This window comes from Elephas maximus, chromosome 10 (genome assembly GCF_024166365.1).
Source record: "Elephas maximus indicus isolate mEleMax1 chromosome 10, mEleMax1 primary haplotype, whole genome shotgun sequence".
NCBI lineage: Eukaryota > Metazoa > Chordata > Mammalia > Proboscidea > Elephantidae > Elephas > Elephas maximus.
In genome coordinates this window covers 109,039,989-109,065,914 of record NC_064828.1, presented here as the reverse complement: position 1 = coordinate 109,065,914, position 25,926 = coordinate 109,039,989, and the positions used below count along the sequence as shown (strand labels likewise).

Below are 25,926 nucleotides of genomic sequence, written 5' to 3'. Positions count from 1 at the left end.
AAAAGGTTGATGGTTCCAACCCACCCAGCGGCACCTTGGAAAAAAGCCCTGAATCTGCTTCTGAAAGGCCGTAGCCTTGAAAACCCTATGGAAGAGTTCTACTCAGCACACAAGGGATCACCAAGAATTGCAAACAACAACTGTGTGTCAGTGTCTGTCCCACATAGTTTGATCGAGACAGTCAGGAATTGTGCCCGGGTACAGCTTACACTCAAATGAGAAAAGGAGGCTCAGAGTTCAGAGGAGCTGGACCAGAACACAGGTCCCCTAACTTGGAAGCCCAAGTTGTTGATTTTCAGCCCTGGTGCTCGGAGACCCCTGGCAGCCACACAAATTTGTTGCCCAGGAGTCCAGGTCCCACTCTGAGCAGAGGGGACGGTGGGAGGGTGGATGGAGGCCACGTGGGAGAGCTCATAGGAATGCCTCCATTCATGTATCTGCCTTACGTGCTTTTGGTTCAAGGTGCCCGGTTTTGTCCTCGCGGAGCTGCCTGTTCAAGGAGTTGGCTGGCAGCCCTCTTAGCATTGGAGCAGACTTCTGTTGGCCTTGTGTCTCCCAGCCACCCCGTTGTCCTCTAGCCAACAGATCCTGTGCTGAGCACAAGAAGGAGCTTAAAGGGGTGGCGCCTGGCAAGGCTTTAGCCCAGAATCTGGGGGTGTAGGAGGGCTGCCTTAAACTAAAATGTAGAAGTAAATCAGGTGGTTAACCATTGTTGTTGTTAGCTGCCATCCCGGTGGCTCTGATTCGTGGTGACCTTATGTATGACGAAATGAAACGTTATCTGGTTCTGTGGCATCTCCATGACCTTTGATACGTTTGAGTCCATAGTTGTGCCTGTGGTGTCAATCCATATCATTGAGGGTTTCCCTCGTTTTCACTGACCTTCTACTTCAGGAACCATAATGCCCTTTCCTAGTGACTGGTCTTTCCTCATGAGGTTAGCCATTAAAAACAAAACAAAACAAACCCATTGCCATCGAGTCGATTCCAACTCATAGCGGCTCTACAGGACAGAGTAGAACTGCCCCATAGGGTTTCCAAGGATCCGCTGGTGGATTCAAACTGCTGACATTTGGGTTCGCAGCCAAGCCCTTAACCACTACGCCACCAGGGCACCAGGTTAGTAGTTAGGGATTGAAAATTAAAACAACAATGAGATATCATTACACAGTGATTAGAATGACTAAAATGAACAAGACTGATCATACCAAGTCTTAGTGAAGGTATGGAGTGTCTTAGTTACCTAGTGCTGCTATAACAGAAATGACACAGTGGGTGGCTTTAACAAACAAAATTTTATTTTCTCATTGTTAAGAGGCTAGAAGTCCAAATTCAGAGTGTCGGCTCTAGGGGAAAGCTTTTCTCTCTCCATCAGCTCTAGAGGAAGGTCCTTGTCTCTTCTGTTCCTTGGCGATCTCCATGTGGTGTGGCATCTATCTTCCCCCATCTCTGCTTGCCTCTCTGAGCCTGATCTGCTCTTTTTATATCTCAAAAGAGATTGGCCCAAGACACAGCCTACGCTAATACCAGCTTATTAACATAACAAAGAAAACCCAGTCCCAAATGAGATTATAACCGCAGGTCTAGGGGTTAGGATTTACAGCACATATTTTTGGGGGACACAATTCAATCCATAACATGGAGGAGCTGGAACACCCATACTCTGCTGACAGGAATGTAAGGTCGTGAGGCTGCTTTGGAAAACAGTTTGGCAGTTTCTTAAAAACTGAACCGTATACCTGCCAGATGACCCAGCCGTTCGTTCCACTCCTAGGTATTTATGCAACAGAAATGAGAGCACATGTCCACAAAAATGTTCATTGCAGTTTTCTCTGTAGTCGCCCAGAACTGCCCATCAGTGGCTGAATGAATGAACAATCTGTGGTATATACAGACGATGGAATATCACTCAGCCATTAAAATGGATGCACGGTTGATACAGGCAACAACGTGAATGAATCTCAGAAAAATTATGCTGAGTGAAAGAATCCAGATGCCCCCCCCAAAAAAGTGTACTGTACCACCCTATTTATGTAAAAAAAAAACTCTAAAAAATATAAACTAACCTAGTGACTGTAAGCAGATCAGTGGTTGGCCAGGAAGAACACCAGGAAACTTTTTGAGGGTGACCGATCTATTCAGTATCTTGGTTGTGGTGATGGTTTTATGGGTATTTATGTCAAAAGCTATCACATAGTATAGTTTAAATAAATATGTGCAGTTTATTGTATGTCAATTATACCTCTATAAAGCTATATAAATGTATGTGTATATATATACATATATGTAAAGGCAGCTCTGTCCCCAGTCGATCAATCAATCAATCCATGGATCAACAAGATCAACTGGCCCTGCCCTCCTTCAGGGGTCTTCCTCAGAGACAAGAAGGGGAAACAGAAGTGCCACCAAGTACAAAGCGTCAACTGTGAACAGTGCAGGCAAATGTCTGGTTCCTGTCCAGGCTCCATCCCTTGCTAACTTGCTGTGCCCCCTCTAGCCCCAGTTTAGGGATCTGTGGTAGTACCTTCCTCCTAGGGTTGGTGGGGAAGGGGGAGAACATGGGAAAATTCATATAAAGTGCTTAGTAAACATGCAGTAAGCGATAGCAGGCAGAGGGCTCCTTGGGGAACAGAAAAAGGGAGAGGTCATTTCTACCTGAGTGAGGGAAAGATGGAGGCGTTTCCTCCACTGGGTGTCTCTGATCTAAACCTTTAAAGGCGAGCAGGAGGAGGTGGGGTGAAGGGAGGACTTTGCTTCTGGGGAAGCAGGACCCAGACTCTAAGCTTCTAGAAACTATGCCAGTGTGATGCGGCTGGAGTGCAGGGCCCGAGAACCCTGTGGTTCTAGGCAGTGGTAGGGTGGCGCAAACAGTTAACATACTCAGTTGCTAACTGAAAGATTGGGGGTTCCAGTCCATTCAGAGGTGCCTCGGAAAAAAGGCCTGGCAACCTGCTTCTGGGAAACCAGCCATTGAAAACCCTATGCAGCGCAGTTCTACTCTGACACACGGGGTCACCATGAATTGGAATTGACTCAACAGCAAATGGGTACTGGTCAGGGCTCGGCTGGACCTTCATCCTTCACAGTCCCCACGAAGTGGTAACTTCATCCTCTGTAGACTACAGCTTCTGTGAGAAATTTTAAATTTTTTGTGTAATAAAAACCAACCAAAAGAATGTTTAAAACCCTATATTTTGGTGCCCCCAAAAATGCTTTTTAATTGAAAGACATTTTCATCTAGCAGAAAACTTTCATTTATTTCTAAAGTTCATATTGATAAAAGTGGGGTCTGAGAACATATTCTTGTGCAGTCATAATTTTCTTTTCTTTTGGTAAGATCTGTGCCAGGGCTTCAAACTGGTTTGAACTGGTTCAGCTGAGAAGCCAAACTGGGACAGACCTGAATTGTTACAATTTGGGTGATCCAGAACGGTAATCACAACGGGGAAAATTATGAGTTGAAGCCCTGGAATGGGAGACTCGAAAGAGAGGTAGCGAGTCCTTTCGGGAGCCCGGTGCGGAAGACTGGATTATTGGCAGGACTGTGGAGAGCCAACCAGTTCAAAGCCTTGGTCTGTGCGCACTTTATTTGGGTCTGAGAACATAGGATGTGGCCAGGTGTACCTAGGTGGTCGCAGAGTTGAACCTGCTCCCTTGGCTGTGATGCACGGTGGGGCAGACAGTCCAGAGAGGAGGCGGCTGATTATGGTGGGAGATGCTGAGGAAGCTGGGACCAGCCAGCCGGGCAGGTCTGGTGGGTTCCATGATGTTGGATGTAGGAACCTTCTCTCTCTGGGGGAAGCCAAGAGGTGAAGGTGTGATGTGCTGGGGGAGAGGGGTCAGAACTTTGTGTGGTGTGGGCTTCTGTCAGCTAGAGCCAATAAGACCTCGAGAGAGGGGGCTGGATGGGGAGGGTGGGAGCCACTTGCCCCCACCTTACTCTCACTGAGTCTGGTGTGGACCTTTGGATAGGGTGAGGCAGGTGCCTAGACAGGAGCCGACTTCCTGGCTAGCTTCACCTCATTTAGCTAGATCTTCTCAGGGAAGAAGTCTCGAGAAGTCCTAGGGACTAGAGCAGGACCCAGGGTTGGCCCTGGCCCTCCGTAGACCACATGGGGAACTCCTCCAGGACCCTACCTTGGAGATTTCATCTACACGGTAATTGGGACTTGGGAGGTGTTTCGCTGCCTGAGGCATGGGGCTGGAGAAGGGCGGGCCTGGGTCTCCAGAAGGTGCTTGATGCCCCCTCCTTTCTTCATGGCATTGTTAGAGGGAGCTAGACTCCAGGGGGTGGGCGAGGGAGGGTGTGGTTGCCGTGTAGATAGTGTGTACCTTGAGGGCAGGCTTCTGTCCTCACCCCACCCCAGCCCTGGCCTGGTAGGGTGGGGTGGGTGGGGTTTCATTCATTCATATTACTGAGATCAGGTGCCAAGCTCGATAGGAGGTGGGGGAGTGGGGAGCAGGGAAGATGACAGCACAGAGAGTTTTGTCCAGTGGGACCCCAGCTGAGATGAATATCTGCACAGGAGCGCCGTGGGAAGCACCGTGGGGACAGGCTGGGCCTGTCAGTCAGGGCAGGCTTCCTGGAAGAGGGGCCCCTGAGCTAAGCCTCCAAGGATGCTGGGCATCCAACAGGGAGAGGCCTGGGTGGAGGCAAGGGAGGAGGCGGTGGGGAGACAGCTTGGTGCCCACAAAGGGAACAGACCCTGAGTGACTGTGTTCCTGGAAGGTCGGGGGTCTGTGGGATGGGGTGGGGCGGGGGAGGCAGTGGTTGGTGAGGCTGGAGACCTGGTGCCTTAGGGCACCCTTTGGGGGGAGCAGCCTCCTCCTGAGGTTACCTTCAGATTCCATTGAGTAAACAGTGCGAGAAAATGCCCTCAAGGCTTATTAGTTAAACAAAGACAACGGCTCAGTGCCACTCAGAAGCTGTGTGAGTGTAATTTGTAATGGGAGGGTGGGGAGAGGGAGCCCATGGCAGAGCCTCGCTCTGTCCTTCTCCTGATGGAGGAGCCTGCTCTATTGTGCTTTAACAGACGGGACCGATGCAATGGAGGCAAGAAAGGCAGCGATTCTGTGGACGCTGTGGTGAATTTTTATTTATTGTGGATTTCTAATCTTGGCCCACATTGACGCAAACCTGGAAACGCCTAGCTCCACCCTCCCTCCAATGTAGATATTTATGCCAAATACACACACATACACACACCACAGTTGGAATGATAAATTCTATCTAAAAGCAGCCTTAAACAAAACAAACAAAAACCCCAAACCAGTTGCCACGGAGTCGGTTCCAACTCATGGCGACCCCATGTGTCTCAGAATAGAACTATGCTCCATATAGTTGTCAGCGGCTGATTTTTCAGAATACCAGGCCTTTCTTCCGAGGCTCTTCTGGGTGGAGTCGAGTTGCTAACCTTTTGGTTAGCAGGGAAGCCTTTGACATCATCGAATCCAGCAATCCGTGTGTTAACAAGCCCTCCAGGTGATTCTGGGGTAGGCTACAACTGAGAACCACTATCTAATTCGTTGTTCCCAAAGTTTTTTTTTTTTTTTTAATCGCAACCCACAGTGAGAAGTACGTTGTACATCTATGCATATATAACATATCTAGAAAACAAACAAAAGCCTTACGACATAACAGTTAGCCTTAGTACAGGAGAGGCACTGTGGTATTTTCTATTCTATTCCTTTTTTTTTTTCTTACAAAAAAATTTTGATCAAGACCTCTAAACTGATTCACAACCCACTAGTTGGGTACGACTCATGGTATGAAAAACACTGGTCTGAAGCTCGCTTTTTCCAAATCAGAAGCCTGGCCCCGGATTGGCCTGCCCGACATCACCCGTGTGGTCCGTGGCACTCGGTGTTCCGGCCAGGACTGAGCTGGCTCCCCTGACACCTGCCCAGCACTCCCTGTCTCACAGCACAGAGCCGGTCCCCTGCCTCCCTGCCCTCTGCCAGGCTCCGCCCACGCTCCCAGGCTCCGCCCACACGCTCCGCCCACGATCTCAGGCTCCGCCCGCACGCTCCGCCCACGATCTCAGGCTCCGCCCACATGCTCTGTGCTGCTCAGAACCTCCCTCCCATAGGGAGCCTTCCCTTTGCAGCCTCTGATTGGCCGCCCTCCTGGCAGCCTGAGCCAATCACACCTGGCCCCTCCTCTGATAGCACCTGTCCTGCCCTGGGGAAGTTGTTCATCTCCTGGCAGACAGGCTTGCCTTCTTCCCAGGGGACTCTATACTCACATTCCCAGCCCCCACTTCACCCCCAAGCCCCGTTTCTCGGAGTTGCCCTCCTGCCCTCTCCCCCTCTCACATCTCTAGGTGGCCCTGTGTTGCCAAAGCCAGTGTGTCGTGGCTGGAAGTGATGGTGATGTCAGTTTGGCTGCTAAACAAAACGCTAGCAACTCGATCCCACCTAGAAGCGCCTTGGAAGAAAGGCCTGGTATTCTGAAAAATCAGCCGTTGACAACCCTATGGAGCACAGTCCTATTCTGAGGCACATGGGGTCGCCATGGGTTGGAACCAACTCCACGGCAACTGGTTTGGGTTTTTGGTTTGTTTTGTTTACGGCTGCTTTTAGATAGAATTTATCATTCCAACTGTGGTGTGTGTGTGTGTGTATTTGGCATAATTATCTACATTGGAGGGAGGGTGGAGCTAGGTCTTTGCCGGTTCGGGTCATTCTCCAGACTGAGCAGTTAGATGGAAGACTCGGGTTTAGCTAATTTAAGACTAATTGGAAATGCCGTTTTATGGACAGGTGCCTGAGGAAGGAGGCGGGCCAGGGAGCCGTGACTTCCACAGCCAATTACCATTTGTCTGTGATCACGGGCTCATTTAACATCGCGTTCAGAGCCTGTGCCTCCGCAGCAGTCGCTGGCCCATCACCTTTGTGGCTGTCATTGTAAAGTTGACCCGACAACCTCAGTGCAGAGTGGGGCTCCTTTGCCTTTATAACTATCACGAGCCAGTGGACAGAGGGTGGGTAGGGTGCCCTGCAGCCTGGGTGGCTTGTGTGCAGTCCCTTAACCTCCCCAAGCCTTGGTGTGCTTACCTCTAAAATGGGATTGACTCAGCCATTGTTCCTAACTCTAGATTGGGCACCTTGGAGGGTTGTTGTCAGATTAAATAAGAATGTGAGGGTGCCTGGTCCAATGACCAATTCAGATGCTCCTTTTTTTTTTTATGAGGGTTCCTGCCCCTCCCCACCCCCCCCACCCCCCAACACACACTTTGCTCCTAGAATCACCTTTTCCTAATGTCAGGTGAGAGGGAATTGCCAGGGACCATCCTCCTGGAGCTTTGGACAAAGGCTTCTCTGCAACGTGGTCTTCAAGAAGTAAACACAAAGGAGAGTCCCCAGAATCCACTCGGAATACCCCTCAGGATTAAAGCCAGCTGTCAGCTCAGTTCCTGAAATCCCATCTGGGGCACATGAGAACAGTGGGAAAGAGCAAGGGTGGAAATGGCTCGGGACAGGCAGGAGTGAGTCACGCGAAGGAAGGCCAAGCGCATCCTGTGCCAGGACTGGCCGCATCGCTCCAGAGGACCCTGGGCTCCGTTTGCGGTGGGCAGCCAGGGCCAGGCCGCTAGAGCAGGGGTCAGGCTGGAACTGCCCATGGGGCCTGCCCCAGGAGCTGGGGAGTCTGTCCGAACCCTGAAGGCTTCTGGGTCCCAGAACAAAATGCCAGTGGGCAGTGGGGTTGGCAGAGTCGGAGAGGCTGGGCACTGTGACTAAGGCGGCCTGGGACTGGGGCCTCAGATTGTTGTTCTGACCCTGGATGCTTGAGCTGAAGCCCAAATTTAAACCCTGGTGTCACTTTCCTGCATCTTGGATGCTTATCCAAGATGAAGCACAAAGGGCTGGCTCCCCCAGGCTCCCCAACAGCGTGAGCAGCTCTCGGTGAGATTGGGGGTGATACAGGCAGGGGCTTGGTTCCTGAGTAGCCCCATGGGATTTAAGAGCAAAGGCTTTGGACTTGGACAGTCCTGGGTTCAAGTCCTGCCTCTGCCTTTGGGCGACATTCTTAATATCGTTGAGCCTCTGTTAACAGCTATAGCCAGCTGCTGCTGAGTTAGTTCTGACTCATGGCGACTCCAAGTGTGTCAGAGTAGAACTGTGCTCCGTAGTGTTTTCGATCACTGATTTTTCAAAAGTAGATCTCCAGGCCTTTCTTCATAGGCATCTCTGGGTGGACTCGATCCTTTAACCTTCAGTTAGCAGCCAAGTATGTTAACCATTAGCACCACCCAGGGCCTCCTTCTTAGCTATAAAATAGAGATAATAAGCATCTCACCAGGTCTTTGTAGGAGAAATGAGTTAATAGTTGTAAACCTTTTAGCATCAAGTCAGGCATATGCAAAATGCCAGGTAAATGTTCGATTATTATATATTATTTATCACTGATCTAGACCAACTGCTCCTTGACAAGCTATTCATTTCCCGAGTCTCAATTTCCATCCTTGTAAAATAGAACTTATGATGTCAGCCACGTAACAGTCATTCTATGACCCGACTTTGCCCTCTCTTTGCTTGGGAGGGTTTAGTGTCCCATTTTAGGGGTGTTCCCTGATGGGATTTGGTTAGGTACTAAGCGGGGTTCTTGGCACATCTCTGTCACCAAATGGTAGGCAGTATAACAGTACTTGCGCGTTCCTGGAGAATTGTTTTTCTTGCTGTTAGGGTATTGGAGGGGCTGGAGAAGGGGTCTGGTCCTAGCCTGGTCCTATGGAGTGTCTGCCCCTCACCGGTGGCACCAAAGAGCCATGCTGGAGCTCCACTCCTCAGCCTCAGCTTCCCAGGGGGCAGGAAGGAGGGGTCTAAAGCCAAGTGACCCCCAGGAGACAAAGCCTGAGCTCCACTTGGCAGACCCGGTGGCAGTCAGTGCCAGGCATGGCTGTTGGTGCCAGTACCCTGCCCTTCTTCTGCAAGGCTGGCCCCTGGAGACCACAGTGCAGCTCTGCCAGTTGCTTGGGGACCCAGGACCAGGGCAAAGGGAGCTGGCATCCTCCAGTCTCCAGATGGACTGCCTGTGAAGTCCTAGCCTAGGCCCTTCACATTCATCCCTTGCCATCCCCTGCTCCGGCCTGGGTCACAGGAGGGCCCCCCCCACCGCAGGCTGTGTCTGGCTTCTGGCTGGGTCCAGCCTGTAGGAGGCACCAACTGGAGACTGGGGAGTGGAAGGGGCTAGAGAGGAGGCAATGCTTCCAGAACCAGGCTGGGAGGGGCTGGGCAGCAGGAGTTAGAGCCCCCAGGGGGACAGGGAGGGGCTGGGCAGCAGGAGCTGGAGCCCCCAGGGGGACAGGGTTGGTGCAGGAGACCCCACCTAAGGCGGAGGGGCAGCAGGGAAACACTGTGCTTCTCCTGGCCTCCCACCCCCCAGTCTCCAGTTGGTGCCTGGGGTCTGAACTGGACAGGGAATGGAAGCTGAGATTTCCACAGGATGCAGTATGTGTGTGGAGTGAGATTTTGTTATTCACCACACATTTGGCATCAGAGGTGGGTGAATTTGATCCCTCTGGACTGATTCACACAGTGCCCTCTACTTCCTGGCAGGTCTTTTTTTTTAAAAAACCTGCAACAGATTTTTCTGTATCCTTGTCAATCACACTCTTCTTTATGACACTTTGGCTTCCTCAGTTCCCCTGAGCTTTCTTTATGGCTCTAATTAAGGTTTCCGTTTTCAAGGAGATGCCCCAGACCTGGAGCTCAAATTCTGGAAGTTTCTCGGCCTCTCCCAAAGTGCTGCTTCACAGTCCATTCTGGGGGAAACTCTGCCCCCAGCCATGTCTGCAGGTCTTGCCCACCTTGCGTGGACTTGTCCATCTCACAGGTGGAGGCTTTTGACCCAGATATCATCTTCCGAGCTTATATCCTATCTCCTGTCAGCTCCATCGTCAGTCCCAACTCGTTGTCTATCTTCAAAAAAATAAATAAATAACTTCCCTTCTGGCTGCCGTTGATGATAACCACACGGGATGGTGAGACCCAATGCTATTTCCTTTCTGCCTCCTCAGCTGAGCAGCACCAACCTGAGCCAGATGGGGCTCAAGTCCTCTGCCAGCCCTCTCACTGAGAGATACATAGCCCGTTCTCATGTCGCCCACAGCACGCCCCAGACTGCTGCCATTTTTTACATGGGAAAAATGAGGAGAAGGGGTTTGGAAGTGAGGGCAGCCTTTTTTTTTTTTTTTCTTGAGTGCATTTTTTGCCAAAATGTTTGGAAATGTTTAGAAAATGCATAGTTCCATTTTAAAAATTATTTTAAAATCTTATTGTAGTGAAATACATAACAAAAAGTTTGCCATCTTAAGTGAACATTCTTACTTGTACAATTCAATGACACTAATTACGTTCACCATGTTGTATAGCCATCACCACTCTGTATTTCCAAAAGATTTTTATCCTCCTGAACAGAAACTCACCCCCCACTCAGCAATCACTCCCATTCCCTCCCCACCCCCAGCCCTTGGTAACCACTAATCAACTTCAGTTTCTACTGCATTTGCCTATCGTGGATATTTTATGTGAGTGGAATTATACAATATTTGTCCTTTAGCATCCGACTTCTTTTACTTGGCATAATGTTTTCAAGGTTCGTGCATGTCTCGTGGCGTGTATCAGGACTTCATTTCTCTTTACTGCTAAATGATATTCCATTCTATGGATGGTGGATATACCACATTGTGTTTCTCCATTCATCTGTTGATGGACACTTGGGTTGTTTCCACCTTTTGGCTATTGCAAATAGTGCCACAACGAACTCTGTTTGAGTCTCTGCTTTCAATTCTTTAGGGTATATACCTAGGAGTAGAATTGCTAGGTCATATGGTAATTCTCTGTTTAACTTTTTGATGAGCCGCCAGACTCTTTTCCACAGCAGCTGCACTTTTACATCCCTGCCAGCAATGCAGGAGGGTCCCAGTGTCTCCACATCTTCCCCAATATTTGTTAGTTTTCGTTTTTCTGGTAATAGCCATCTTAGTAGATGTGAGCCACAGTTTTTACCTGTACAATTCAGTGGCATCAATTACGTTCATCATGTTGTGCAACCAGTACCATTGTTCCCAGAATTTTCCATCACTCTTAACAGACGCACAGTCCTCCCCCAAGCACCATAACTGTATTTTTTTTTTTTTGTATTGTGATTAGGTGAAAGTTTACAGAGCAAATTAGTTTCTTATTAAACAGCTAATACAGAAATTGTTTCGTGACACTGGTTGCCAACCCCTCGATGTATCAACACTCTCCCCTTCCCCACCCCAGGTTGGTTCCCCGTTTCCATTTTGTGCAGTTTTCCTGTCCGTTTCTGCCTTCTCGTCTTTGCTTTTGGGCTGGTATGCCCATTAGTGTCATATACGTGATTGAACTATGAAGCACGCCCTTCACGTGTGTTACTGTTGGCCCTATAGACCCACCTAATCTATGGCTAAAGGGTGAACCTCAGGAGTGACTTCAGTGCTGTGTTAAAAGGGTGTTCAGAGGCACTGCTCTGGGGGTTTCTCCAGTCTCCGTCAGAACAGCAAGTCTGGTCTTTTTGTGTGTGAATTTGAATTTTGTTCTACGCTTTTCTCTCGCTCCTTCCGGGACCCTCGATAACTGTATTTTAATGATTAGTTTCCTTTGTAATTCTTTCATTTTATTTTCTGCATTTAAAAACCGTTATTCTGAGAAGGGATCCAAGTTTTGTTTTTTGTGCCAGAGTGGTCTGTGGCACAGAAAAGGTTAAGAGCTCCTCGCCCCCATCCCACTGTGGCTGCCCCTACGGGTGTCCACCTTCTCCATTCACCTCTGAATATCTTGAGTGCAAGGATGTGTTGGCTAATTTCTTGCTGCAATGGCAGCATCGGCCTGGCTGGAGCGTGTGCTTAATTTCTCTCTGTTTCATGGAATAGAAATGAAATAGTTTGGGAGAATGGGCTGGGAGGCCCACTCTCCTGAACTTGAGCCCAGCTCTGCCTGTGACTTGGCCAAGTCCAAGGTCAGATCACTCTGCTGGGTTGGTCTCTCTGTAGGAGGCTCACCCCAGCCACACTCCTGCCCCAGGACCCCTTGCGCTCATTTGATGGACCCCCCCTCCCAGGCCCCAGGCATTCCCAACCAGAGGGGCTGTCCAAACCTCGCTGCTTTGGCTTCTCCCCATTGCGTCCTCGAAAATGCGGGGGACCACTTTCTGCTCCTCCCACACCTCGTTTTATGAAAATAGAGGCTGCAGCCTTTGGAAGCCTGTCAAGTCAGTCACACACTAGAAAAGAGAGGAAAGCTACAATGGAGTAATTTCAACGCCTGCACATTCTAATGTGCTTTTCAAACAAGCATTCGAAAAAGAGAGTGGCTGCAGGAAACGGATTAAATTGTCAGAAAAAAACCCAAAGCAGTTCTGAAAGCAAAATATCACGTCAGGAAACAGCTCTGAACAGTGGGCCCATTTCCCAGAGAGAAGCCCCCCACCCGCCCCCGCCGAGTCGCCCACTCCTTCCCTAACCTACTATATTTTTCCACCCAGCGTGTTGTCCTGCTCTCTCCTTGTGGCTCAGGGTTCTTGTGTGATGTTTTCTCCAGTCCAGCACGGGGCCTGGGTGCCCAGCTCGGTGGGGCTCAGAGTTGCAGTCAGTGCTGTTGACCAGCCCACTGATGGTTGAGAAGAAAGGGCCGACATTTGAGGCAATTTTTTTTAAATGGTTTTATTTATTGTTTTCCTTGGAAAATCATGATTACCCTTGATGGAAAAATTCACAAAGTACATTAAAAAAGGGAAAAAATTCCAACTATACTCCCACCAACCAAAGACAATTAAAACAAACAAACAAACCAGTTGCCATGTTGTATATTCTGAGTCAAGGTGACCCCATGTGTGTCAGAGTAGAACCGTGCTCCACAGGATTTTCAGTGGCTGATTTTTTGGAAGTAGACCGCCGGACTTTTTTTTGAGGTGCTTCTGGGTGAGCTCAAACTGCCAATCTTTTGGTTAACAGCCAAGGACTTAACTGTTTGCAGCACCTAGGGATGTCAACCAAAGACAATAACCCGTTGCTGTCGAGTCTATTCTGACCTACAGCGAACCTATAGGTCAGAGTAGAGCTGCCCCAGAGGGTTTCCAATGAGCGGCTGGTGTATTCGAACTGGCGACCTTTTAGTTAGCAGGCAAATTCTTAACCATTGTGCCACCAGGGCTCCCCAAAGACAATAAAAAAAAAACCAAACCAAACCCATTGCTGTCGAGTCGATTCCGACTCATAGTGACCCTATAGGACAGAGTAGAACTATCCCATAGGGTTTCCAAGGAGTGCCTGGTGGATTTGAACTGCCAACCTTTTGGTTAGTAGCTGTAGCTCTTAACCACTATCCCACCAGGGTTTCCCCCAAAGACCATAGCCATTAATATTTTTGTGATTTTCTTTCTGCCTTTTTTTTTTTTTTTAATACAATGAAGCGTTATTTCTCTCCCCCCTTAAAAAGAGTTTGATGCGGGCTGTGTGGCCACCCTCCACCTTTTGACTACCCAGTGAGGACTGAGTGGCCTTCAAGGTTCAGTTTCAGGGAAAGAAGACTGAAAAATCACGTGGGATAAGCAAGGGGCCAGTCCTGGGTATGGCTTAAGCCACTTCTGCCTCTACTCCCTGGGTCCCCACCCAGCCCACGCACCCCCCACTCTCAGCTTTTTACAAGCATGGTTTTTGTTTTGTATTTAAAAATTAATTGTAGCATTATGACTACTAAATACAAAATTTTATCTCATTTTTTGGTATCATCATTATAGCCTGAGCATTCGCCATTCTCCACTCATTTTGAACAGATTTTCTGTTGGCTGCATAATATTCTAAAGTGCATGTTTAAAATAATTTACTTAAATAAAAACCCATCGTCATCGAGTTGATTCCGACTCACAGCGAGTGACCTCATAGGACAGAGTAGAACTGCCCCACAGGGTTTCCAAGGAGCGGTTGGTGGATTCGTACTGTCGACCTTTTGGTTAGCAGCCAGACTTCTCAGCCACTCCACCACTAGGGCTCCAATTTACTTAGATAATCGCCTATTATTGGGCATTTAGGTTGTTTCTAGTTTGGTTCCACCATTTTAAAAATTCTCTGGTGGGCTTCTTGATGTATTCACGTTTCTACCAATTCTGGGCTATTTTATCAACACTTGCAGAGCACGGCGCTCTGGGAAACTGGAGGATAAGCCAGACACGGTATTTCCTATAAGATGCAGATATTAATGACTTAAATCCAAAGCAGGCTGTAGTCACTGCAAGCAGGCAACCAGAACTGGGGCAGTGAAGAGTGTTGCCGAGGCCTCATGGGATTTTAATGACGTGACATGGGAAAATCTGAGATGTTGCCCCCACAGCCTGCAGTTTAGGGAGAGGGAAGAGTGCGCAGTCAGGCAAAGGGCGGCTGGTTGAGTGGAGACCGAGGCCAGCAGGCAGTGTCGCCTGAGGCAAGATGGGAATGGGTTTCATTGCTAGTGTTCGTTAGTGGATCGGCCGTGGGTGCTCCGGGTGCAGAATGGAGGTGGGGGGTGGGTGGTTTGGTGGGAAACATGCTGCCCTGGACCTGTGCAAGTGAAGTATCGACAAGACACCTGGCGTTGGTACTTGGCCATCCCCAGACTGAGGTGTTAATCTCAGGTGAAGTTTGAGGGCTGGCGTCAGCTTGACCAAAGCCACAAATTACATTCTGAAGTCTTTTTGATCCATGCCAATAAAAATTCTTTATGAGCCACAGACATCTCAGCCTGTATAAGTTTTAAGATAAATTTTGGGGGGGACTTGAACCTGAAGAACATTGCCTCTGGGTCCCAGTTAGGGGGTGGAGGGGAGCGGGAAGCTGAGAGGCCAAAGCGACCTTGGCCAGGTTAGTGCCGGCCTGCTCTCCTGCTCCACAGATGTGAGAGGCCAGACCTGTTTTGTTTTCCTTCCCTCCCCAGTGTTTCCAGTCCTCTGGCTGTTTGTTAACTTGACCCTGGCTGTATTGCCCAACCTCAGAACCCCAGGGATATTGGTGGTGGGTGTAGGCCTGCCCCCAGTGTATGTCCTCCACCCCCAGCCCATCAGCCAGCTTTGGGGTGTCTCCAGAGCCCCCAGCATTCTTGCCGACCTGGTCTCATGTGGCCTTCCCTCAGCCCCAACAGGTGCCATGACACAGCAGCCCCAGGAGGACTTCAACAGGAGCGTGGAGGAGGCGCGGGCATGGATGGAGGCCGTGGAGGAGCGGCTGCAGATCAATGACAACACGCAGGGGCCCCGCACCGCCCTGGAGGCCAGGCTACGTGAGACCGAGGTACATAGAGGCCAGCTCCATGCTGGGACTGATTTGCACCCCAGCTCTGTGCCCCCTACCCCCACCCCCAGGCCTCTGTTTCCTGTCTGTTAGATGGCAGGGCGGACTAGCCCAGTGCCCCTCAAGCTTAGAGGTGTATTCACGTCTCCCGGGGATTTTTGTTGAAGTGCAGATTCTGATCCACTAGTCTGGGGAGGAGCCTACATTTCTCACAAGCTCCCAGGTGACGGCCAAACTCCTGGCCCCAGGACCGCATTTTGAGAGTAAAGGACTGGAGCTTGTCCTTTGGCGCCGCCATCCGGGGCAGGGGACAATTGTGCAGGCAGGTGGGACCCCAGCTCCAGTGGCCCAGTCTTGGCTTCCCAGAGCTGGCTTCCCATCCCCTTCCCTGCTTCCTGCGGCTGAGGTCCCTGCCAGGAGTAGGGTGGGCCAGGTCTGTCTTCAGCGGGTAGGAGGGGGCTCTGCGCAGTGAGGAGTGGCCCTGCGAGTCCCCCCACCCCCGCCCAGGCTGGGGTCCGGCTTTACCCCTGACCTGGCTCCAGGCAGGCGCTCAGTGCCTGTGAAGCTAAAGTGACTGACAGGGCAGAAACCTCCTGGGTTTCCTACCACCCAGCCTTTGCCCTGCTGCTGCCTCTGCAGGTAATGCCCTTCTGCCCGGGCCTGGGTGTGCACAGGAAATGAACCAAGTAACTGTCGGCGTACTTGGCACAGCGCAGGGCATGCCGGCACGGCTGGGCAAGTGGAGGCGATTGTTTCTTTTGGTTTCAGGTACTGAGATACGTCCCATGCCAGCGGTCCCTGCCGACACCTCCTTCCCTAGGAGCTTGTCTCCACCAGGCCACTTCCTCACCCGATTCTAGGCCCTCTTCACCATCAGGAGCATCCTAGCATTTCCCGGAGCTTGACTTCCAAAAGCCAAATGCATCCATCCCTAAATACTTCTTGTTTTTCTACCTTTGCTCAACTCCCCATCTCCAAATGCCTGCACCATCTCTCGAAGTTTGGTGCCAACACCACCTCCTCCATGAAGCCTTCTTGGATTTCCCCAGACTCCTCCCTGGAGTGACCGTAATGCTTTGCAGTCTCTCACAGCTCTTTTCATTGTCATCTGTGCTCTGTCTGCAGCCCAGGCCCCCAGCCTGTGACCTCTGGGCCATGTCTCCATTCTGGCCCTCAGTGCCCAGCATGGTGCTGGTACACAATAGGTGCTCAGCAGGTCTTGGCTGGGTTCAAGGAGAGCCCCCATTAACCCCATTCCAGGTCTCCTGGTTCTCCCCAGCCCCTGAGACCTTCCCTCCACCCAACCCCCACCTGACTATTGCCCTTGTTGGCTGCTTCAAATCGGAACAACTTTATGAGGGGGTTCCCAGAGCACCTTCCCAGCTGGCCAAGTGTCGCTTGCCAAGTGCTCCTGGCCCGCATCCTTGCTGGTGATGGCTGTACATGAACCTTGCACCAGCTAAAGAGCGAAGGAGGATAGAATCTACTTCTGAAATTTGGCTTGCAGTTAAGTTGCAGACTCTGGCCTCCCCTGGCCCAGGCACACAGTAAACCTCCTACCTGTTGATATTTCGGGGCAAGTATTTCTGCCTCAGACCAGGTCGGGGCTGGTGTTCTGCCCACCTTTGGGACTGGCCAGCCAGTTCTTCTCCCTTTGGCAAGGAAGCGTCAAACTCGCTACCCAGCAAAGAGCACTGTGCCACGGAGTCCAGCCTGTGCCTTCCTCACGGGGATCCGGGAGAGCAGAGATGTAGCGGTGCGGAGAGATCAGGGAAGGGGCAGGGTGTCCTCACTGGGACTTTCCTGGCCTGGCTGCCTCCCTCTGGGTGTGGCCAAGTGAGACTGAATTTTGCTTCTTCCCCAAAACTGCTGGCTCCCTCGATTTCCAGCACCACATTTGGCCCAAGCTTAGATTGGGTAGCTCTTTGGCTGCTGTAACAACTCCTTCCGCAAAGCTCAAGGCTCCTGTGCGTTCCCAGCGCCCTCATCGGTAAAATGGGAATTACCAAGGTCTCCATCTTGTTAGAGTCCCTGGGTGGCGCAAACAGAAACACTGGGCTACTAACCCAAAGGCTGGCTGTTCAAACCTACCCAGAGGTGCCTTGGAAGTAAGGCCTGGCAATCTGCTTCCGAAAGGTCACAGCCCTGGAAACCCTATGGAACACAGTTCTGCTCTGCACACGTGGGGTCGCCATGAGTCAGAATCAACTCAACGGCAACTAACAAGAACCATCGTGTTAACTTGGAGTGTGGGTATGAGGTCTCCTCTACAACTCTGGGTGTCTGTACCATCATGTCTTTTACTATTATTTTTGGAGCCCCTGGGTGGTGCAAATGGTTAACTCGCTTGGCTGCTAACTGAAAGGTTAGAGGTTCATGTCCACTGAGACGTGCCTCAGAAGAAAGACCTGATGACCCACTTCAGAAAAGACAGCCATTGAAAACCCTATGGAGCACAGTTCCACTCTGACACACGTGAGGTCGCTATGAGTCGGCTCAATTGGTGGCAACTGGTTTATTATTATTATTAATCAAATTAAATTTCTCTTCGAGTGGCAAGATATTCATCCTCATCCCTCGTGGGACCCCCACTCCTGAGTGGTATGAAATATGCCAGGCGGTGGGAGATGGGTAACCTTACTCAGTCTAGAACGTTCAGGGTTGGCTCCCAAATCTTCAGTCCACACTAGTCACCCTGCATACTTCCATTGTCCACACTGCTGCTTGGTCATAGCAGGACCTGGGGGTCCCTGTCTGGGTGCTTGCAGTAGTCATTACCCTCTGAGGCCCCACCGCATCTGCCACTCACCACCCCCTCCCCACCAAACCAAACCAAGCAACATCCTTCTCTGTCTTGGGGTATCTCGGTGCCCTTCATTCTACCTGCTCCTGTACCCCACTTATCTGCCTTTCAGACGTGTGGAATGGACCTGTCTAATTTCATTTTTTGATAACAAGTATAGGATGAGAAGTCCCTCTATCCTATCATCACCATCAGGAGAGCCTACGTAATTGCTCTACAGTTTACAAAATATATTTTGTTGTTGGCTGCGATCAAGTTGGCCTTCGACTCGTGGTGACCCCATGCACAGTGGAACGAAACGTTGCCCAGTTCTGCGCCACCCCCGTGACTGGTTGTGGATTGGACCGTTGTGTTACATAGGGTTCTCTTTGGCTGAATTTTTGGAAGTAGATCACCAGGCCTCTCTAAAATCCATTCAGCATGATAGCAACATGCAAGTCCCCACTGACAGATGGGGGGTGGCCGCACGTGAGGTACATGGGCCAGGAATCAAACCTGGGTCTCCCGTGTGGAAGACAAAGGTTCTACCACTGCATCACTGCTGCCCTCTACAAAGTATATCACTTTATATTAATTTTAAAATTACTTAATATTATTTTAATTAACAACAAGTATTATTAAGGATGGAAACCCTGGTGGCATAGTGGTTAACAGTTATGGCTGCTAACCAAAAGTCAGCAGTTTGAATCCACCAGGCGCTCCTTGGAAACCCTATGGGGCAGTTCTACTCTGTCCTTTAGGGTCGCAATAAGTCGGAATCAACTCAACAGCCATGGGTTTATTATTAAGGCTAATTGAAAAATATTTAAACAAACATTAAAATACTATTAAATTTTGGAATAAATAATATTAAGTCATTACCGTTGAGTCGATTCTGATTCCTAGCGAGCCCACGTGACAGAGTAGAACTGCCCGATAGGATTTCCAAGGCTGTAATCGTCACAGGAGCAGACTGCTACGTCTTTCTCCGGTGGAGCAGCTGGTGGGTTTGAACCAATGTGACCTTTTGGTTAGCAGCCAAGCACTTCACTATGCCACCAGGGCTCCTTTTAGTTAATATTAAAAAAACTAGGTATTAATTAATAGGATTTAGAAATTACTATCATAATAGCCCTGCGAGGTAGACAAGCAGGGATTTTTATCACTGTCTCTGGACAGGAAGGGGAGGCCCAGAGTGTCTGGGACCCTGCCCAAGGTCCCAGCTGTCAGTGGCGTGGCTTTAATAAGAAAGAGCCCCTCCCCCAGAGAAGAGTCAGAGACAGCCAGGCCACTGAGGCATCCATCTGAGACCGGCCCCCGGGAGACAGGCTGCGGAGCAGGCACTGGGCTTTAGAGCGTATTGTGCCGTCAATAAATACAGACCAGAAGGGTCGGTAAAAGATAATACCAGTGCTGAGCGTTAGTGATTGAGAACATAGGATGTGCTGGGCACTGTGCTAACGGCTCTCCTGTTACCTAAGTGTTACCTGCTGTTGTTGTTGGGAGCCTTCCAGTCGATTCCGATTCATAGCAACCCCAAGTGACAGAGTAGAACTGCCCCGTAGGGTTTTCTCGGCTGTAATTTTACGAGAGCAGATTGCCGGGTCTTTTCCCCCGTGGAGCTGCTGGTGTGTTTGAACTACCAGTCTTTCTCTTAGCAGCCGAGTGCTTAACCGTTGGACCACTGGGGCTCCTGAAGTATTACCTAATGCTTGCTAACACTTGGGTGGTATAACCATTATCGTCCCCCATTCCATCGGCCTAGAGAATTTAAGTACCTTGACGAAGGTCACATGGAGTAGGGAGAGGAACTGGAGTTGGAATACAGTCATATGTGACTACAGAGACCAAGCTGTAGCTGCCCTGTACTGATGAAACGAAGGGTAGTAGTAACAATGGTGTTGTTGTTAGTTGCCACTCAGTCAGCTCTGACTCGCGGCGACCTTATGTATAACAGAACAAAACGATCCCCGGTCCTGTGCCTATAATGACAATAAAACCGAAACCAAACTCATTGTCATCGAGTCAATTCAGACTCATAGCAACGCCGTCCGTTTCCAAGGAGCAGCTGGTGAATTTGAACTGTGGACTTTTGGTCAGCGGCCCTAGCTTGCCATAGCTCGCCATAGCTCTTAACCACTGGGCAACCAGGGCTCCATAACGACATTAGCTAGTGTTGATTGAAGACCAACAATTTGTGGACGGTGTGTGTTAGTCTTGGTCCTCCAAGAAGTTGGCACCTAGATGCAATTAAACGCATGACGTGTTGAGGGAAAAGCTGCAGAGGGAACATGGGGGGCCTGGAAAGGCTGGGAGAAAACCTGGCCCAGGCCTGTTGGATCCATTCCAGCAGAGGGGAGGGGAAGGAGGGCGGGGGAGCGGCTCAGGCTGCAGGGCAGTGGTTCTAAGGAGAGCTTGGCAAGGCCGTGGGGGAGCCCTTGAGCCAAAGTCACCCATCAGAGGAGCCTGACGCCTCCCAGGAGCAGACTTGCCTTTGTGTTCCTGCGACCGTGGGCACTGGCTGGGTGCAGCTTTGGGCTGCTGGGATGGGGGCTCAGTGCAGACACAGAGGTGAGGCCCCAGGCCCTCGTCCTGCAGTGGATCTGAGGGGCAGATTCTCGCGGCAGCCACACACTGTGACAAGCACTTTGCGTGCATGTTCCCATTTAACCCCCAAACAAGCCCTCCAAACTGGAAGGTGGATACTACTCATACCTTCATATTGCGGATAAGTAAACAGGACCATGAAGCTTACCTTAGCTCACGGAGTAGAAATGGGCCAAGGAGGGAAGGAGGGTGGGCGCTGACACTCCCCAGACACCCAGGGGTGCTTCTGTGCTCCTCTGCATCATTGCTCCTTCCTTCCACCTTGGAACCTCTAGGCAGGCCAGCCAAGACCACAGAAGAGGGGTGCAGGGGCCACGATTTGAACCCCAGCTGCTCTGGCCTCAGAGTCCTGGCTCTCCACCATGGCATTGCCTTCCTATGCCTGTGCCTGTTTACACCTTGCCTACACCCAGGAAACTGGCTTTTGTGTCCCCACAGAAAATATGCCAACTGGAGCCCGAAGGCCGCGTGAAGGTGGAGCTGGTGCTATGCTCGGCCGAAGCCCTCCTGGCATGCTGCCTCGAGGACCAGAAGCCCGAGATCCTGGTCCGGCTGAAGAACATCAAAGCCCAGTGGGAGGAGACGGTTACCTACATGACTCACTGTCACAGGTAGGACACTGACCCTGCTTGCCTACCACCACACTGGCCCCAGGCCTCCACCTAAGGGCCGTTTTCCAGGCCTGGGAAGGCTGGGTACAGGATGTTCTCCTGGGATTGGGGCCAGCCCTGCCTGCCTCCTTCTAATTACAATCAAGCTTAATAGTGAGAGTGGTCGCTGGGGACCTGCATGGTTTGCCAACAATTCTTAGTGGACTTGCCATGTGTGCACCTTCCAGCCGAGGAGCAAGGCCTCTGGAGTAAGAATGTTTGGTGCTTTGCTAGCACGTTAGCCCCGATTCTCTGCCTGCATCTGGGAGCCAGGTCATTGGAGGAGCCAGCGCTCAGTAGGGAAGGAAGAGTCAGGCCGACCTGGGATTGACCCCTATTCTGCTGGTTATTTCCTGAAGGGCCTTGGGAAAGTTACTCAGGCCTCTCTGACCCTCAGTCTCCTCATCTGGGCAAGGAGGATATTAAGTGTCCCTCGATGGCCGTTAGGAGGCTGGAAGGAGATAACAAATGTGTCAAGAGCAAGCCCCCATGTTTGGCACACAGTAGGCCCTCAGGAAAGAGCTGCTGCCAGCATCCTCTCCGTCTTTATAAAATGAGAACGTGAATGGCGCCTGAGGCGTACTCTGCACAGTGCTTTCTGCTTTCCAAAACTTTTCTCTGGAAATTCCAAACAAAGTGGGGTGATGCTGGCTGGAGAGAGAGAGGGCCATCTCCCTATTACGGATGAGGAAACTGAGGCCGATGACGAGGCAGGGTTATGCAGTGAGTTCATGGCATTGTTGGGACCCCCATGCAGACCTAGCCCCCTCCCATCCCCCGAGCCCTAAGAAGCCCACAGATCCAATTGTCCTCCATGAATTAACTGACGACTCCCCAGTGCAGTCTTCTGGGACTGTTAGTGCACACACGTGTGTTAAGAGCCTGGTGTGACTGAGCTCCGAGTCCCAATGCCAGAGAGAAATGGCCAGGAGTGACTGTGCATGGATAATGGGAGTTCAGGGCTAGAATTTGGGGTGTAGGTGGCTAAGGACTCGCCAAGCTGCATCACCAAGGCTGGTGCTTCCCAGAATGGGTCTGGAATCTGGGCCCCCTGCCTGCTTCTTAGTCCCTCAGCGGTACAAACAGTTAAGTGCTCGACTACTAACCAGAAGGTTGGTGGTCCGAATACAGACAGAGGTGCCTTGGAAGAAAGACCTGGCAATCTGCTTCCAAAAGGCCATAGCCTTGAAAACCCTATGCAGTGCAGTTCTATTCCGTAACATGGGGTTGCCATGAGCTGGACAACAACTGGTTTGGTTTTTTTTTTTTTTTTGCCTGCTCCTTGCCCCACCCATGGAACTTATTTACAGGACAAAAAACAAAACAAAACAAACCCATTGCCATCGAGTTGATCCTGACTCATAGTGACCCTATAGGACAGAGTAGAACTACCCCTATATGGTTTCCAAGGAGCATCTGGTGGATTCTAACTGCCAGCCTTTTGATTGGCAACCATAGCTCTTAACCACTACACCACCAGGGTTTGCATTTACAGGACAGTAGGGTCTTATCCAGTATGACGGAGGTAGGGCCCAGTCTAGAGTGTTAACAGGCTGCCCGGGGGCTCTGAGGCCCAGAGAGGGTGTCACTGCCCCATCAACCCACCCTCTAGTGTTGGGAGGGAGGCAGTGGCCTGGTCCCCTACCTGGAGCCAAGTGAGTTGGGTTCACAGCCCCCGCCCCCCCACCGTGTTCACAGCCGCATCGAGTGGGTGTGGCTGCACTGGAGCGAATACCTGTTGGCCCAAGATGAGTTCTACCGCTGGTTCCAGAAGATGATGGTGACCCTGGAGCCCCAAGTGGAGCTGCAGCTGGGCCTGAAGGAGAAGCAGTGGCAGCTGAGCCACGCCCAGGTGCTGCTACACAACGTGGACAACCAGGCTGTGCTCCTGGACCGACTGCTGGAGGAGGCAGCTGCCCTATTCAACAGGATCGGGGACCCCAGCGTGGACGAAGATGCCCAGAAGAGGATGAAGGCCGAGTATGATGCCGTGAAGGTTAAAGCCCAGGTGAGGCTTGGCTGGCTGTATCTTCACTCACCTATCTATCTGTCTACCCACTATCTACCCATCCGGCCACCCATTTACTCACTAACTGTCCATTCAGCTGTCTACTCACCCACCACTCGCTACATACCTACTGGTCATCTATCTATCTGGCCACCTATCCATCTACCCATCCACCAACTTACCCATCACCAATTCACTCGTAATCCATCCATCTGCCCATCCACCACCCTTCCATCTACCTAACTTTGCCATCATCGACTCACCCACCATTCATCTATCTGCTCATCCGCCACCCAACCATCTACCCATCTCCTATCCATGTATCTACCCACTCACCCATCTATTTCCACACCCCACTAACCTACCCAACCCCCCAATCCACAATCCACTCACCTACCTGCCCACCACCACTCATCCATTTACCTACTCAACATCCATCCATCTAGCCACCCTCCTGTCCATCTGTCTACCCCCACACACATCTACCTCCATACCCACTTAACCAGTCCCCTATTTGTTTATTCAAATAGACACCCACCTGTTCATGTATCTACTTACTCACCTGCCCACCAACCCATCCTCCTCTTCACCCACCCATTCACTGGTCCATCTCTTCCCTATTTACTGCCCACCCACTACCTGCTCCTCCACCCACCTACCTCACTTGGTATCTACCTGTTAGCCATCTACCCAGCCACCCACCCACCATGTAACTACCAACGTACTAGTTTTCCATCTACCCTCCACCATCTACCCACCCCTCCACCATCTGCCCACCCATCCACCCATTACCTACCATGCATATGCCCTCCCACTCTTTACCCACCTACCACCCAACTACCCACCCACCCATTTTCCATCTCCCCATCCACCAGCCCTCTCCCCACCTACTATCTCTCCCCATTCATCCATCTACTACTCGTTTACTCAGCCACTCAGCCATCAGTCCATCCCTTCCTCAGCCTCCTGCCCATCCATCTATAAAACCACCCAGCATCCACCTAACCACCCAACCCCTCCCTCTGCTTGTTCTCTTCACAAACATTCACGGGGACCATCTCTGGGTCAGGCGCTGGTCCCCGTCCTTGTCTAGGTACTGAGGATACAGGAATTAATAAGACTCACTCTCTGCCCTGTTAGGGAACGCTTCCCAAATGATGGTTATGTTTAGAATAATATTAATAGTGTCACCACCTTGGAAAAACCTTTGCTGACCCCCCTCAGCCTAAGGGAAGAACCCCGTTTGTTCTCTGCCACAGAGGCCTGTTCTTTCCATAATAGCTAACCACTACGCCACCAGGGTTTCCTCCATAATAGCACTTACCAAAAATTGTAATTACATTGTGTATTTTTGCCTTTACTTGTTTATCATCTTTCTCCCCTATTAATCAGCAAGCTTCACAGGGACTGTTTTGCACACCATTAAGTTCCCAGCATAGTGTATGGCACATAGAGGCACATAATATATATTTTATATTTGTTGGGTGCTAATTTTTTTTAATGATCATTGCAGCGGGGGTGGAGGCAGAAACAGCAGCCAGTGTTTATCAAGTACAAAGGAATAGCAGGCTTTGTGTGGCGCCTTCTGCATCCATGCTTCCCTTTACCCTCACAGCCTCCTCAGAGGAGTGCTACTGTTATGCTCATTTAACACAGGAGGAAGAAGCAGCCCAGGAGGTGGGTGACTTGTCCAAGTACCAGCCAGGACTCAGCTCAGGCCTGCCTGGCTTCAAGCAGGCTCCTGGCCCCAGTGCCAGTCACCCCCATGGGGAGCTGCTTCCTGGACGGGTGGTGTCAGGCTGGAAGCTGAGGTTGGAGTTAGTGGCTAAGGCAGGGAGAAGGAGGGCCTGGCACACAGAGGGGCAGTGGGCGCCGTTCCGTCTGAGGCACTGCTCAAGAGACCCCCCCATTCTCTCAGCTAACACACCCTGCATCTGCTGCCCTGTGGCCCTGCTTTAGGGGTGGGCACCTCCCTCAGCCTGGTCAGTCGAGGGTGGGACTCAGAGATGGAATGGTGGATGGATGCCAGAAGAGGTATGAAAACACAAGGGGGGCACCTTGGGAGATGGGGCTAAATCTCCCCTTGGTCAAGGCCACCTCACATCATTGGTGCCTTTTGATTTGGGGATTAGAGGTGGAGCTGGAGTTGGCTTGTCTGGGGAGGTGCATTCAGGAAGAGGCAGGCCATTGCCTCACCTCAGGCAGACCCTCTTCCTCCCTCCCTCCCTCCCTCTCTCTCTCTGCCCTACTACCCTCTGGTCTTCTAGCCTCTCCTCCTCCGCTCCCTCCTGCCCTTTCTCTCAATCCCTCTGCCCACCCAGGGCCCCCATTCCCTCACCTCATTCTTGCCTTGATTTTTAACCGGTCTGTTTAGTTATTAAATTCCAGTATTATTTTTTTATTTTTAGAAATTCCATTTAATTCTTTATTATGTTGATTCCTTTCTTCTCTCCTCCCTCCTCCCTCCCTCCCTCCCTTCCTTCCTCCTTTCCTCTCTCTCTCATGTCTGATAAATTCCGCCCCCCACCCCCCACAGGACCAGGTGGAGGTAACGGGGAGCACACTCTTTCTTTCTCTCTCTCCCTCCTTCCCTCC

General features: G+C 50.9%; 1 protein-coding gene across 6 annotated transcripts in view; it reads left to right on the top strand.

The window, feature by feature from the left end:
- The window catches only part of SYNE3 (spectrin repeat containing nuclear envelope family member 3), a 107,596-nt gene that overhangs the window by 40,175 nt on the left and 41,495 nt on the right, over positions 1-25,926 (top strand). For all 6 annotated transcript variants that reach the window (XM_049898456.1, XM_049898457.1, XM_049898454.1 and 3 more), the window contains exons 2-4: positions 15,127-15,284; positions 21,112-21,284; positions 23,022-23,331. In XM_049898456.1, coding sequence (XP_049754413.1) covers positions 15,141-15,284; positions 21,112-21,284; positions 23,022-23,331 — 627 coding nt within the window. In that variant the 5' untranslated portion in view covers positions 15,127-15,140. The remainder of the gene's footprint in view (positions 1-15,126; positions 15,285-21,111; positions 21,285-23,021; positions 23,332-25,926) is intronic.